At 42.5% G+C, this 16,307-nt stretch overlaps 1 protein-coding gene across 3 annotated transcripts in view; it reads left to right on the top strand.

Annotated features, from left to right (window-relative positions):
* The first annotated feature begins 13,623 nt into the window (after positions 1–13,623).
* The window catches only part of RNASEH2B (ribonuclease H2 subunit B), a 39,374-nt gene continuing 36,690 nt past the window's right edge, over positions 13,624–16,307 (top strand). Inside the window, exon 1 of one of the 3 annotated variants that reach the window (XM_056327949.1) lies at positions 13,624–13,798. In XM_056327949.1, coding sequence (XP_056183924.1) covers positions 13,735–13,798 — 64 coding nt within the window. In that variant the 5' untranslated portion in view covers positions 13,624–13,734. The remainder of the gene's footprint in view (positions 13,799–16,307) is intronic. The other 2 variants (XM_056327948.1, XM_056327947.1) reach the window with 2 other exon arrangements.

Raw genomic sequence — 16,307 nt, 5'->3', positions numbered from 1 at the left:
CCAACAGCCATTGCTAAAGTTTGCTATTTTTCATACAGTAAAGGACAAAGGGGGACAGTCCTTTGAAAGTGTTTTTTTTTTTTTAAGGCAAAGCTTTATATTTAAGGCAAAAAGCTCTCTTCTTCTCTACTCCTGTTTTCCTTGGCATTTAGAAGTTGGGTCCGGTTTCTGGCAAGAGAGCCCCAGGGTCTCTGAGAAGTCTGGGTTTCTGCTGGGTACAGCTGCTTCCTTCTGAGCCACTGCTATGGTTCCGAGGGTAGGAAATTTCTAGTGTTCCCTGCAGTTACTTTTTCTTTCTCTCTCACTAGACATATTTCACTTCTGATTTTCTTTCTGTATCTTTTCATCTGTCTTTGCCAAAGTCCTCCTTGTTTCTTGTGGTTTTATTTCCAGTTGTTTTTTCCCTCTTTTGCTTTTTGGCCTCAGGATTTCCACATTAAATCACTTAAAAGTAGAGCATAAAAGTCTTAGTTTAACCAACAAAAAGGTGTCAGCTTTTGTTTACTGCTCTACTTCTAGGTGCATTGAACGTGGAAATCCTGTGAGGCAGAACTAAGGCATCCTCCTAAAGACTGATACTGTTCTAGATGTGTTCTATATAATTCACAAATTATATATTAAAGAAATACTTTTGGGATGTTTTCCATACTATTTAGGTTTCCTTCTTTTTCAGAAACAATCCAATAATGGTTTTAGTACTTTAGTATCTTCAGTACCTCAGTAGAAATACCTCAGTCTTGAGTTCAGACGGTTCTCCAAGCATTCTTCTGCTTAAGCAAAACTGACTTGGAAAGTTTTATTTCATCTCTGTGAAGAGAAATGTGACTGCAGATGGGTCTAAAGCCAGACCATGGCAGACTTCAAGTGTATTTGCACATCAGGGAAGGGAAGAAGCAAGGCCTTACCGCATGTGAATGGAAGAACCCAAAGGAAATCACCCACTTACCCTCTGAAGGGAGGCTGGTTATTGGTAGCAGGGAGAACTACTCCTTGTTCTGCCAAAGTCACTGCTCATAGAAGAGAATTCAGCACTGCTGTGGATGCTCTGAGACAAAACAAGCCCAGGTGATTAGAGATTCATTAGCATTTTCCATCAATGCATATCCAGCCAAACTGGCACTCAATTTAAAAAAAAAACAAAAAAAAAGCATGGGTGGAAAAACAGACAGTACTGTGAATTTCAGGGTCTTACAGTAAAGTCTTCAGACATTCACTGAAGAAAACTAGGTACACTCATTCCCAAACAGCTCGCTGCTGCTGTCTGTGCAACTGAGCTTGAAATGGACTTCCGTGAGACTTCATCCACTTCTCAGTTGCATTTGCAGTCGAGCTAGCACAGCAGTGGAAGTGCTGTCAGAGTATGTCCTCATTCCAGCTTCACCCCAACAGAGCAAGAAGGCACAAAACTTTATTTCATAGTGTATTCTTTGTTCATACAAATGTGGAAAAGATTTCAGCTTGAAATCAGTCAGATTTTTGGATTCAGGCTCAGCCTGTTTCTTATTTTATTCAAACTGACTGATTTCAAGTTCTGTTACTGTCTTTTTGAACTAGCTGTTCTCCTGCTCTCTTTGTGTAATGAGCTGTATGTGTTCCAAAACAGTTGAGTGAAGTTAAATCATAAAAAAATGGATCTCTGCTGAACCTGAGTGTCAAGGAAAAATTAAAAACATCTTTTGGAGAGAGGTTAAGGAATCACATCAGCCACCAATCTGGGTACATTCAGAAGACTCAGGAATGTTAATAAACCTGAGTTCAACCGGTAATGTATGGCTTTTCTGCACAAGTTTGTGTTGAAAATGTTTTAGTCTCCTGTTCAACTCACTTATGATGTATGTAGCAGAACCAGTTCCCTTACCCAAAATGAAATCCTGGACTGAACTCTTCTGTGTTTCTTGCACTAGATTGTTCCAGGTAGACACAAGTTTTGGACCAATATTCACCTATTCATAAAAAGTTTTAATGGAACTAAATGAAAATTTATTATATTCTTTGCCATATTTTTCTACATTATCTATAGCAATATTAAAGCTGATAAATCACTATATTAAATACACATGTTCCCTAATTGCTATTACTTTTAGCCTCATTTCCCATAATTCCTGCATCAGGGCAATCTGTCTGTCCTCCTCTCCTGACCTCCATGGGCAGTTTCAATCAAATTAAAAAGAGTAAGCCTCAAACTGGAATCTTACCTTGGGTTCTTAACTTGAACAGACATTTCAGGGAACTGGACAAGAAGCCCTCCTAGAGCCAAGTTTCCGTCTACAGTCAGTGGAGACCGGTAAATGCCTTTGGATGTCCCTGAAGGCAGACCTTTGCCTGAGCAATTTAGATGCCTAGGCTCAGAAAGGCAGCGATGATCTGTTGCTTGTGGTAGAGGCAAAAACACTGAAGGAAGGCTGGCTCCCTAGCGTTCTTGAATTTAAACTCAAGTTAGGTCCCTCTGTTAGGCAGGCTTGATCCCATCTTAAGCATCTATAGGTCAATTAAGATCTTCTGGAGGATAGCGGTCCTCAGACAACTTGCCCTCCCTGAGACAAACGTGCTGAGCTCAGCTGTTGCATGGTCTGCCTGCCCGTGGCCAGGGGGCTAACCAGTACACCCACAGCTCTGGGTAAGCTGCAGCATAGGATGAATCTCAGCTGGCTGAAGTGGTGCAAAGGACCTGCACAGGGGAGCTGGGGTTATGATGGGGGGGGGGCTGCACAGCAAAGGTAGAAATCCCTAAGAAACAATTCAGTCCTTTAGAATTTGTTTGCATTCATTAGTTCTGCTGCTAACAAAACAACTTACTCAAGTACGTGAGTTGCTTTTGTTTACTCTTGTAAATGCCAAATGCATTCGAAATTCAGCTGCTGGAGTAACAAGTAAGCCTACCATACCAGTTGCTTTTCCAGGACATCAAATTCAAGTCCTGCATTGCGGGAATATATCTTTTTGGGAGGATTTGCTGATATTGCAGTTCAAATGCCTGACTCTTACAGGAACAAGCATTGCACTGACTCTTTCTTACATTTTTAATCTTTTTTTGGCCCCTGGCCATTTTCTAAATAAATGAAACATGCCTCTATTGTTCCATCCAGCAGACAGATGATAAAATGTCTGTTTCAGACTATAGGCAAGTCAGTCTTCAGCCAGTCACTTCTAAAGATATGGAACAAGTACAGCAGTCTTTAGGTTTAATACTACCCTTTCACATTTTAAATCAATTTACAATCTTTCTATGTAATCAGTTTGGTTACTTCCCAAATCCAGTACGAGGGATGTTTTATTGCCAATTTTTCATTTCTGGTATGATGTTCTTGATAAGGGTTATGTCAAAGACAACACTTCTTGATCTGTACAGAATCTTTGATATAGCATCTCACACAGGCCCTTTGTTTCAATAAAGCCATGGATGGTACATATATCTTAACAAGTAATTTTTCTACCGATCGGCTTTGAAGGTCACAAAATACTGTTAATGATGTTCCAAATAACAAGCACCCTTTGCCTTCTAGAATTCCCCTTGAGAACATACTTGGCTGAAATCAATTTTTATGTATATTAATAATCTCTTTGCAGTGCTCACAAAATAATAGACTTACTTGCATTAGTGAAGACACAACACTTCATAAGCCAATGCATAATTCAACTGAGAGTTCTGATTTTCAGTCTGATATAAAAGTAACCTTGGAAAATAGCTAGTTTCAACATGATTAACACATGCAGCAAGCTAATAATTCACCAAATATCTAATTACCAGTGAGATTAATTTTGCACATGAATTCAGAAGACTTTTAAAACATAAATGAAAAACTGTTGTGAAATAAAATATTTTTTATAGTATGGCAGCTGAAACCATTAACTCAGAAGCAATTGAAAATCTCAAATTCTTAGGCATATATATATAAAAAACCCACCTTAGGTATTTCTGCATATTTCCACAGAAAAGACCCCTTTTTCCACCTCAAAATTTTGTATTGTCATAAAACAAAAAACATGATCATTTGTGAAGGATTCCTGCATGTCTGGCTGTTCCATTTGGAGCCATGGCAATAGCTTTGCCAGGGCTGTCAGTTCTGGGCAAATGGCCACCATGTATGCACTGGTACCTGCACTTCTTATAAAGTCTTTTTGCCCAAATTATAGATGTGTATGTACAGTATGTTTTCTGCTTGTGCAATAAGCCCCATACTTCCACAAATGCCAGGTTCACAGTGCATGAACTGGCCATCTCTACACAATCTTCAACCTCAACTCCTAGAAACAGATGAGCCTCATAAAATTCATTTGAATACTGACTTCTTGTGCCTGCTTGCAGTAGACCTGTTTGGCAAAGATTCTCACTAGCCACATTGTGAGCCATACTGAAGCATGGCTGTCTCTATACTAGTGAATAAATCAGGCCAGGGTGCCTTCCACGGCCCCAAGGGAAGAAGCAGGATGCTGATGCTGCATTCATTCCCCAAAACAGGGTGTCCCTAACCATACTGCTTATTGGGAACAGTCACGTTGTGCCTTACATTGTGCTGGGGCAGTGTCTGGGAGCTTACGGGTAGGCACAGGGCTATGACAGCAGTTGCTATCAATTAGACAATACAGATAGCTTCCAGACAGTGTTTGAGGCCATGCTCTAACCCTGTTATTTTACTTCTTCTGATGTCACTCACAGTTACAGTAAAGAAGCCACAACCAGGAATTACAAAAGAGGCAGGCAAAACAGTCTGTGTCCTAGGGGACTTGGGCCACTGTTATAAATACATTTCTTTGTCTGCGAGGGCAGTGTTTGTGTTCCACTTTACATTAGCCTCCTTGAATTTGAAATTCAGGTGTCTCAAACTGCTATAGACATGATTGTTCTTTCAAAACCTGCTCATACAAGTGCCCTCTGCTTACAGATCTCCCTGCTTCCACCTGTAAGCAATGTTCAGCTCTCCCACAGCCACTACACAACCCACATTTCTGGCCTTGTGGACGTATTTTTGTGCATAACCACAGATGGGATACAAGTACAGAGCAGGCAGATCACCCCTTCTAATATATTTGGCTTTCAGAGTAACACAAAACAATAGCTCTAAATTCACCAGTGAAGCCTGGTTTCTGATGAATGTGTGTCCCATGGCTGATTTAACTTTCCTTTGAACTGTGGCATGAGCTCAAGTTCTTATTAGACATCAGATAATCCATGCAGATACTAGCCATTTTATTAATGTTGTCATTCATAGCTGGGAAGCCTGCAGGAATATTCACACCTAGTGTGATGTTAAAGAATTCTTACAAGAGAGAAATCTTGGCTATGATGTTGATACTTCACTGCCTTCTGGGGCCTGAACATCAAAATACTCATGGCTACGGCATTTAGGATTCATGTTTCTTCATCTTAAAATTATCTTCTCCCTCAGAAAAGTCACTAATGCCATCTAAGATACCTTAAGGTATCTGACACATGCATATGGAGCTAGAAGATATGACAAAAGACCTACAGGAGACCAGTGCCCCCATGGACCAGAAGTGGGTGGCCAGGTGTTCCCACTCTGCAACTAAATTAAGCCTGCAGTCAATACGTGCCATGGATTTTAGAGACCATTTGGGCTGTTCAAAGGTGGGCATCTGTTTTAGAATATCACCTGAAGGGTGTTTCGCTCCTCAGCCTAGCTGTGTGTTCTCATAAAATATGAACCTGCATTGGGGGTGGCTGAAGTCAGTGACTACTTACTGAAGGAGGATTCAGACATGCATATGTCCACACAGTATGCTTCCCCTAAGCCCTCCTTCCTTAGGAGACTGGGATGTAAGCACCACTCAGAGCTTCCATAATTATTTTCTGTTGCTGTTAGTTCCCTATCCCATTCTATCCATTGTAGAGGACAGAGACCTTCTACCTGATCTAGAGGAGGACTATTAAGCCATCCCCAGTGACAGAAATTCAGTCGGTCTGCTGGGGGACTACATCTGGGTTTGAAGCATGTGAAAGACCACCCTTGGTGACAGTTGTGATTAGCAGATTGGCCTGCAGTATTTGCTAGGAAAGAAACTGAGCCTGTGTGAAAGGACTTCTCTGAAGGCAGCAATATAAACAGGTTTGTTCTTTGAGGTCCCACCTGGAGGGTTTTCTGCAGAAGGGTAAGTCTGTTGGTTTATGCTTGTATGACTGAAAGCAGAAGCTAGCTATTCAAGTTTCACAATTAACCATCATGGACCTCTGTAATGATTTCTGAGGATGGAATGATGTCTTAGTAATTGCTGGATATTAGAATTATGAATGTGTTGCTTTAGTAACAGAATTGCTGTTAGTAAAAAGCAGGGAGGGAAAAAAATTGGCAGAAATTAAAAACACAGTGGTTGTTCAGAGAGAATCCCTCAAAGAGGAAAAATGGGAGCACAGAAGATGAAAGGGAATTATAGCTGTTTAAAGATGGATGAGGAGAAAAACCCAGACATTTTCTGGACTATATAGATAGCATTCTAGGATACATAGCATTGATTTGCCTGAGAAATCTAGGCTTCTATTCCTCAATATCAAATAGACAAAGCCTCAGGTCCAATAGACTGGTACATCGACTTCTGAAACATTTTGGTGAACCGAACAACACACAGATAAACATATACATATGAATATCTTACATGGAAAATATCTATATGTATTTTAAATGGTTGTGTCTGTGTACACAGATATTTTCATGTATATGTATCCATTTGTGTGAATTCTGGTAGAATGGTATAGTTTCTGTGTTTTTTATCTTACAGATACTAAATTTCTAACCACTGATACTGTGGAAGGAAAGTCCAGCACCGAGACTGCCAAGGTGCTGTCAGTTTATAATAACCCCGTCACATGGCACTTATGAGATTCACTGTAACATGTGGGGGAAAAGAAGGTCACCAGGAACAGTCTGGACATGGTGAACATGGGTTCACCGAGGGCAAATCATACCTGACCAACCTGATAGCCTTCTCTGATGGAATGGCTGGCTGGGTAAATGAGGAGAGAGTGGTGGATGTTGTCTACCTTGATCTCAGCAAGGCTTTTGACGCAGTCTGCTCTAACGTCCTTATATATAAACTCAGGAAGTGTAGACTAGACGAGTAGACATTGAGAATTGCTGAATGCAGAGCTCAGAGGGTTGTGATCAGTGGTGCAAAGTCTAGCTGTAGGCCTGTAGCCAGTGATGTTCCCCAGGGGTCAGCACTGGGTCTCATCCTGTTCAGCTTATTCATCAGTGACCTGGATGAAGGCACGGAGCGTACCCTCAGCAAGTTGCTGATGCTACAAAACTGGGAAGAGTGGCTGATACACCAGAAGGCTGCGCTGCCATTCAGTGAGACCTGGACAGGCTGGAGAGCTGGGCAGAGAGGAACCTCATGGAAGTTCAACAAAGGCAAGTGCAGGGTCCTGCACCTGGGGAGGGACAGCCCCATGCACCAGCACAAGGTGGGGACTGACCTGCTGGAAAGAAGCTCTGCAAAGAAGGACCTGGCAGTTCTGGTGGACAGCAAGTTGCCCGTGAGCCAGCGGTGTGCCCTGGTGGCCAGGAAGGCCAGTGGGACCCTGGGGTGCGTTAGGAGGAGTGTGGCCAGTAGGTGGAGGGAGATTCTCCTGCCCCTCTGCTCTGCCCTGGTGAGGCCACACCTGGAGTGCTGTGTCCAGTTCTGGGCTCCCCAGTTCAAGAGAGACAGGGAGCTACTGGAGAGGGCCCAGAGGAGGGCTACAAAGGTGATGAGGAGACTAGAACATCCCACTTACGAGGACAGGCTGAGAGAGCTGGGCCTGTGTAGCCTGGAGAACACTGGGAGGGGATCTTCTCAATGCACACAAACACCTTAAGGGCGGGTGTCAGGGGGATGGGCCAGGCTCTTTCAGTGGAGCCCAGTGACAGGGACAAGGGGCAATGGGCACAAACTGCAACAAGGGAAGTTCCCTCTGAACATGAGGAGAAACTTCTTTACTTTGAGGGTGGCAGAGCACTGGAAGAGGCTGCCCAGAGAGGTTGTGGAGCCTCCTTCTCTGGAGACATTCAAAACCCACCTGGATGTGATCCTGTGCAACCTGCACTAGGTGAACCTGCTTTAGCAGTGAGGTTTGACTAGATGATCTCCAGAGTTCCCTTCTAGCTCCAACCATTCTGTGATTCAAACTCAAGAATTGCCTTCTTTCTTGCCAGTCTGGACATTGTATTTGCATAGTTGATTTTTTTCATGCTCTACTTTTCAAGAGAACACTTGTTTTCTGAGACTGTCCTGATGGGGCTGAGAAATTCATTGAAATCTACAGTACAGGAAGGCAGGGTTAATATGGCCACTATAACACTTTTGATGCAACAAATTTTAATCTGAAAGTGTTCAGAAATGTCTCCATATGTTTGTTGTTTTTTTTAAAAAAAAATGTAGTGTTGTCTGTCTGTTTTTGGTTTTTGTTCTTTTTTTTGGCCAGTGTCTGAGTCATAATCTGGAGGATATTTTGCAGTAACTTACTGTTGTGGATAAATGTATCATGCACATTAAACAAGTCTTGCTACTGTTCACTTTAAACCAGCTCAAAATCTGTATACTCTTTCAACTTTTATCTCCAAACAGTTTACATCATTCTGAGCAGCTTCTATAAACAGACCAAGCTACCAAGTTCTGCTTCCTATAGCAACACACCTCCAATAAGTGAATTTGATTAAAAAGAGGAAAAATAATATTTCTTAGGTTCTCCAAAAGAAAATTGAGAGATCCAGCATACTTGGGTCAATAAATATCTGCTTGTGCTAACCCCACAGTAAGGTCCTCACCCATCCTTAGGGTGTGATGGATGCAGAAATGACAGGGGGAAGAAGAGTTAATGATAACAACTGTATGTAAACTGAGGCCTGTCCCAGTACAGAAAAAAGGTAAGGCAGAAAGGTTTTTACCTGTTCATCTGAAGTATCTGCAATTTGGTTATCTACCCCTAGATAGATGGGCTACCTCTGAGATAAAGTTACAAAGTAGGTCCGATGAATGTTGCTCCCTGTTTATGTTTGATGATAAAAAGACACCACATAATCGGCTTGAAGCTAGATGTTTACAGTATAAAATGAGATTCATACAATATGAATCCCATGGTTTCTGTGGGTGTGCCTATATTTCCCCATTTAATTCTGATTTCTTTCCTTTTTGCTCTCTTACTCCTATTCGACCTCACATATGGGCAAACTTTAGAACCCAGCAGGCTATTTCTGTTAAGGCAAAAATCACTAATTGTTACCTTTAGGTGTGGTACAACCTTGTTTAGTGCAAAGGACAAAACAATTTCTGCTTATAACTGGTTATAGAATCCATTTCATCATTGCCAGAATACTTTTAAATGGATACTGTTATTTTCCTTAAAATGGACTATTTTCAATAAGAGAAGTACTTTCTTATGTCATGAAGAACTATTTAAAATAATTATTTTTCAGATTGAAAAATTGACTTAGAATTTCAGTTAGAAATTCAAACATGATTTTGAGAGTTGTTTTATAGATTTGTAATGCCTGTATGTGTTCTTTCTGGTCAGTGCCATCTCTACATTAGGACTCCATACATTCTTTTGAGTCACAGCAGAACCTTCTAAGGTTACTAGGACTTAAATATAAGGATTAACCAGCTCTTAAGTATTTTTGAGTTAAATAAACTGAGATTGGGAAACCATTTTGTGAGGCAAGCAAACCTATTCTGAAGGACAAGAAGGCTGCACACCTGGACCCACCATGAGCCAGCATGTGTGTGTTTCATCTGACCCACATGGCAATTTTTCCTGCCACAGAATCAGACTGTGCCGAGGCACATGTGACAAGATGATCCCATTACTTGAACTGACAAAGTCGGATGTCACATTTCAGTCAAATCAGGGAGTATTTTTGGTCATATGATGAGGAAGCATTATGGTTTGCTTTGGTAGGTCAGAGCACAGATACTTACTTCATCACCAGTTTATGTTCTGTTAAAGTATGCTAAGAATATACCATTTGTCATTTAAATAGGCTTATTTTAATGTATAAAGAAGCATGATTCATGTTGCCTTATACAGTTGTAGTAGGCTTTTCAGTTTTCATATTTATCTGTTGTTTTTCTTTTTTGCCTGTATCCATCATTAGTTGTGAGGATAAAGGGATGTGATTTTTATCTAATAGGAAGAAAAATAAGGGGAAAAAGGACAGAATAAAATATTTTCAGTTTGTTTCAATGCCACACATATTTGGTTTTGAATAAAACCAAACAAAACAATCATTTGACCTGTGATGAGCAGAGAACAGTATTTCAAACTAGGCAACTTAAAATGAATCATAATTATCCTGATACATCAGCTAAAGTTACATGTGTCAATAGGCCTTTTACTGAGATGAAACGTAACAATTGCATATATACATCTGACACTTAAACGTGCAGATCAATGGATTTAAAGTTATGCAGGTAAATGTTTGAACCACTGAAGCATAAAACAAATAAACTTGGCCCATAAATATAATTTGTTTGTTGAAATGGTGTAAAATAGAACACAATCTTAAGTGGAAACATTTTTATCTTTTAAATTACAACTTTGACTTAACAATGAATCGCACTTCTTTCTAAACATTGTTTTGTTTCTTACTCCAAGCGAGGTTTAAAAGTTGCTTCACTTAAAGCTCATATAGCAGGGGAGGAGGGGGGTAAATTCCGCAGCTGAAGGTGGATAATAGTAGTGTTTCTTTGGCAGCAGAAAGTAAGTAATTTTGTTTGGCAAAAAGGGATGCTTGCTTTTGCACAGACATTTGGATTATGAGAAGCAGCCCTAGCAGAAATGAATGAATGGACAGCATGCAGGTGAAGTCTGAATGCACATCAAACGGCTCTGAAATGTGTAAAATGGTTGTCCTCAGATAGGATGCAGTCCCATATTGCATGCATTTAGTTTCTGGACATGATGAGTCATACGGACCCAAATGAGAATGCCCATGTGTGTAAAATTAAGATTTGAGTACTTAAAATGACATCACCACAGCAGTTCAGATCAGCCTAGTGTTTTAAACTTTAGCATTTTCTTTCTGGGAGTTATCACTAAGGTTTAAAAGTGTTGGCAAGCCTGGAGAGAAAGTATTCAATTCTTAAGCAAATAAGATTTCAGTATCATCAGCCTCTGACAGAAACCCCTAATTAGCATACCTTTTGTTTATAATGATACAGTATATTTTCTGTTTATAAAGACAGACAGTATATCTCAGATGTGCATTAGTAACAACAGAAAGTTTATAATATTTAATATGTACAAATTACTGCATTATTTTTTATTCCAAAACCGATGTAATTCTACAGCCTTATTCAGGCCTATTTGAGAACTTCTGTTTGGGGCATTTTAAAGTATCTGGGAAAAACATTTCTACCTGAATGTTCCTGGAAAAGGACATTATAGATCCCAGGGCCAATATGCATCTGTTACTCAGATATCAAAAGAGATGCTCATAAATCAAAAGAAACAAACAGCTGAAATTCCATTCAGTTCAATTGATGTTATTGAACTCAGCACCTCTGAAAATTAGCTTGCTTACCAGGTACCTAAATAAGGATGGATTGGTGCTTTGAAAAATGTGAACTTAGTCAGTTTTGTAAACGTACAGCAATGTTTGCTATAACATTTCCACCACACGCCACAGTCAGGGAGGAAAACGGATGCCTGGAACAACTGCAGGTTATGCCTGTAGACTTGACCCTGACACACACTGCATCTGGAGGCTTGCAGGGTTGGATTCCTGGCTTTTCCAGAGCTTTCTTAAGCTCAGCACTGTACAACAGCCTGTAACTGCTTGTCATTTTCAGAACTGGAGGCCAAATCTGTGTTGTTACTTATGGAGAACCTTTTCTCCTTATGGAAGGCTTACCTTCTAAGAAGGTTTCAAACACAGCAACCAGCTCTGTTCTGCTCTTCCAGTGCCCTTGCACAAATTACAGTGGGTCAGGAGCCTCTTTCTCTCTTCACTAACACAAATCTTGAGGGGGGGTTTACAAGACCCATCAGTGAATGTTGCAATCCAGGCATATGCTGTGGCAAGTTGCAATCGCTTTGAAAGCAAGTGATTTCAGTGGGGACTTCTTCAAAACACATGGTGTGGTGTGGTCTTTGGCAGTTAGATCTTGCCCTACTTCAAGAAGAGGAAAAAAATCAGGAAAATTAAAATAAATTTAGATTAATGTAATCTCAGAATTACGAATGTATATGCTCAGACTTCAGGAAACTATTTTTTCAGCCTTATATCAACTCAGCTGTTTTGCATATGTTGGCCTTGGTTAGTTGTGCTCTGGTTTGGGGCATAGATATTAATATGTTTTTAATATTTGTTTCAAATCTCTGAGATTTACAGTCGATATGTGTTCTTTAATACTTTTGATAATATATAATTTTTGCCTCCTAAATCTCTGGGATGGTGGCCATCAACCCATCCTTGTGTTGGTGAAGCTGAGTTTATGTACATATGTACATGTGAATGAAAATTGCATAAGCATGGATCTTATTTTGCGACTATAGCTCCTTGGTGTGACCTGGAGGTATAGGCCCTATTTAACAGGATCATATTATACACCAGGGAGGATGACTCTTATGAGAACTCTGGTTCTGCCCATGCCCAGCATTGGAGAACCAAAGCTCCACAGCACAGCAGAAGCTGGCAGGCACCTCTGGCGAGGGTCTAGTCCCTGCTCAGGGCTGGGCCAGCTACAGCAGGTGCTCAGGGCAACATCCAGTCAGGTTTTTAACATCTCCACGGATGGAGACTCTGCAGTCATTCAGGACAACCTGCTCCAGTGTTCAACCACCTGCACATTCAAGGCATTTTTACTTATGTTTAAATTGAATTTCCTACATTTCAAGTTTGTGCTCTTTGCCTCGAGCCAGTTGGCACCATTGAGAAAAGCCTGGCTCCATCCTCGTTACTGCCTTTGTGAGGTATTTGTTTATGTACATGGATTAAGATCCCCACCCCGAGCCTGCCTTTCTCCCAGCTGAACAGCCCCAGCTTTTGGCCTTTCCTCAGGTCGGATGTTCAAATCCGCTAATCACCGCCGTGGCCCTGCATTTCTGTTTACAGGTCCAAACTCATCACACCTAATCGAAGCTGTGCCCCCCTCAGGACAAAGCTTTCGGCCGTGCTGCTGCCTCCTGCCAGGGGCTGGCGGCGATGGGGCAGGGGCGGACGCTGCTCAGCTACGGCCGCCCCAGCGTCTGCCACAGACCGCTACAAAACGATCACCTCCCAGCCTGCGGCGGGACTGGGTGAAAAGGAAGACGTTGCCTGCCAGCCCTCAGGGTACGAGGGGGGAGGCATGTACGGGAAAGCAGCGCTACAGCCTGTCCGCTCCTGGGCCAAGAGCAGGGAGAGGGGCTCCGTAGCGCTGCCCGCCTCCCACACGGCCAACTGCCCGCAGAGCTGCATCTGACAGGACGTGGGGAGAGGGGAGGCTTTGCCACGCTCTGTCCCGCCCGCAATGGCTTGTACCATTCTCTCCCCAGGGAGGGGGGGAAGAGGGGAAGCGGCAGCGCAGCTCTAGCCACCTCAGTGCCCAGGGGCCGCCCGCTCCCCCCCTGCCGCCCGCGGAGTGGAGCCGTCCTGCCGCCACGCACGGGGCTGAGGAGCGCGCGGCCGCCGGGCGGGCAATAGGGCGCGGCGCCTCTTCCCGCCTCTCCTGCCCTGCTGTGCGGCCACGCCCCGGCCGCCATGTTGCGGTGGCGGCGGGAGCGGCGGCGGGAGCGCGGGCGGCGGCCGGGCTGTACGGAGCATGGGCGGCGCGAAGCAGCGTCCCGGGGACGCGCACCCTGGCCAGTGGGTGCTCATTGCACCAGGTAACCCAGCGGGGCTCCGAGGTGGGACAGGTTCTGCCGCAGCGCCGACCGCTGGTTCTCCACCGCACCCCGCTGACTGGCCCTGGCGGTGCCTGCCCGCATCGCGGCGGGGCTGGGCCGTCGCTCGGGCAGGAGGCGGGTGCCTTTCTCCATCGGACGGAGCAGGTCTCTGGGCTGCTGTGTGCAGCCAGCCCCAGGCCTGGTGTGGTAAGGACGGTTTGAGACACAGCCTTTACACAAGGCCCTGCAGAGTACCCGTGTTCTCCTCTCCAAGGTCCTGTTTGCCTCACTGCATCTCTGCGTTTCATTTTTGTGTGTCATTAGGTTTTTCCAAAGGTAAGCTCGCCTCTGGTTTGCAAACAGCGTGTTGAGGCCTGGGGAGAGGAGCTGTAGAAGAGAGAGGTCTTGTCACCAAGGTCCCAGATAGAGCCTCACCGTTGCCTCTCTGCTGCTGGCAGCCCACCTTGCCTCCATTCCCAGAGTCCATTCCTGTGTTTTTTGAAGGAAACAGTTTAGTGCCCTAAGCCTCAGCTTTAAAACAAACTCCTTGGAAGCCGTAAGTCCGAAGCTGCAGTGAAATGTCTTCGGCTCTTCCTCTCAATAGGTTGAAGAAGCAGACCTCCATGTGCGCAGCTCTGCAAGTGCCATATACACAAGGCCTTAAACACTCTATAGGCTTAGTTTCTCTCACTTCGTGCTGAATAAATGTGAAGATGCCTTTCCCCCTTTTATTTCCGGCTACTATCAGGTTTTAAAATTTTAAATTCACAGATCACAAAAGGGTTTTGTGTTAGAGTGAGCAAAACAGGATGCTCCAGGACAACAAGAGGAAGGAGGTGTCTTGTAAGTGCTTTTTAATTGCTTAAGGAAATGCAGCTTCCACAATTATCTGTGGGTCAGCTTTGTACTGTGCCTGTTTCTTACCCCACCCAAAACTTTAGAGCATTAACTTCGACTAAACCTGATAAAAAGGAGGAGCTCTTTGGAGTAATTTTATGAGCTTTGTGAAAATGACTGTGATGATGTGAGAAGTGCTGTAAGTGGGACTGCTGAAGGAAGGGTATAGCAAGAGCTTAGTCCAGCAAAGGTTGAAAACAAGGCAAGAGCTCAGTCACACGTGCATCTGTAAGAGACCAGGCTTCTGTAGTTACATGAGAAACAGAACCAACTGTTATGATTTCACTGATTCCTCTCTTCCTCTGGTTCTACCTTTTTGATTCTACCTTTTGGTATCTGACATGCTTGATGCCTTAGAAAGGAATTTATAAGTGAGGAGGAGTTTTTTGGTTTTTTTTTTAATATTGACTCTTTACAGACTAGGATTTAAAGCTGCATCTTGTATCAGATGACTGGCTATGCCAACAGATGTCCATACTGTGCAAATATTTACAAATATGCTTAACTTATGCATGAGTAGTCAGTTCTGTGCAGTAAGTTAAATTCTTCAGTAAGCGTTTGCAGGACTGGAGCCAGAGCTTGTAACTTTCATGAAGCCAGACAGTTTGTATTACCAATTATGCCAGCACAGCTCTGAAAAAATTTATATAGTACTCCAGATCTGTAAGAAAGTTTATTAAAGCCTTAGTAGAACCTCAGAGCACATAGTGATTTTAAAAAAAGTCTGGCTGATAATTTCAGAACTTCACAACTGATGAGACTTGCCAATTATATGAATAGAACTGCTGAAAAATAATGCTTTTGGTTTGGTTTTAACTTTTTTTTTTTTTTTTCCAGAAAAGAGATTTTTAAAGTTAACATCACTTTTCACATTTCTTAACTGGTTTGTTGAATGGATCTCAGAAATTCTTCACTGGCCATTTAGCAGAATTTGTAGTAGGAATACCTGATTGCTTTTAGAAACAAAGACAGATGCAGTTGGATTTATGACAAAAAAATGCTGCTGCTTTGTGTTAAATTTTGGTCTCATGGCAATCCATATCTTCATAACACCCGCATGGCATTATGCTACATGCATGCATAAAAATGACTGGTGTAAATAGTTACAGGATCTGCTTCTGGATGAGAGTTTAATACCATCTGTTAATAAATCTACCAACACCTTCTAGGTGTAAATAGCTTATTTATCTTCTTGTAGCCATTGTATGGCTACTGTAGCTATCTGTAGCCATTATCCTGTGCATAGGGAGAGGATGGGGCAAGGTGTTTTAATGTGATGCAAGAAGCTCCAAAACTTTTCTTGTAATAAAGGCGCTTTCTAAGGTCTGGTTTCAAGTGCTTAAGTTAGTTTGAACTAACCACCTAGCTAGCCTGCCTCCTAGAATAGCTTGTGAGGTTAACAATGTATACTATCCTACACAACCTAATAGCATCTCACTTGCATATGTGCCATTCATCTCACTTTGTTTGTGACATCTTAAAAGTGCCTGTATGGATGGAAGATCATGTTGATGGTGACTAGTTCTACAAAGAGACTGGATATCTTAGCCAAAAAAAGAATAAGTCTTTCAGAAGTATAGAAGTAAAACAGTGAGAACTGAAACTTGCTTTC

The sequence above is a fragment of the Falco biarmicus genome, chromosome 2 (genome assembly GCF_023638135.1).
Source record: "Falco biarmicus isolate bFalBia1 chromosome 2, bFalBia1.pri, whole genome shotgun sequence".
Lineage (NCBI taxonomy): Eukaryota > Metazoa > Chordata > Aves > Falconiformes > Falconidae > Falco > Falco biarmicus.
This window is presented reverse-complemented; position numbering and strand designations above follow the sequence as displayed.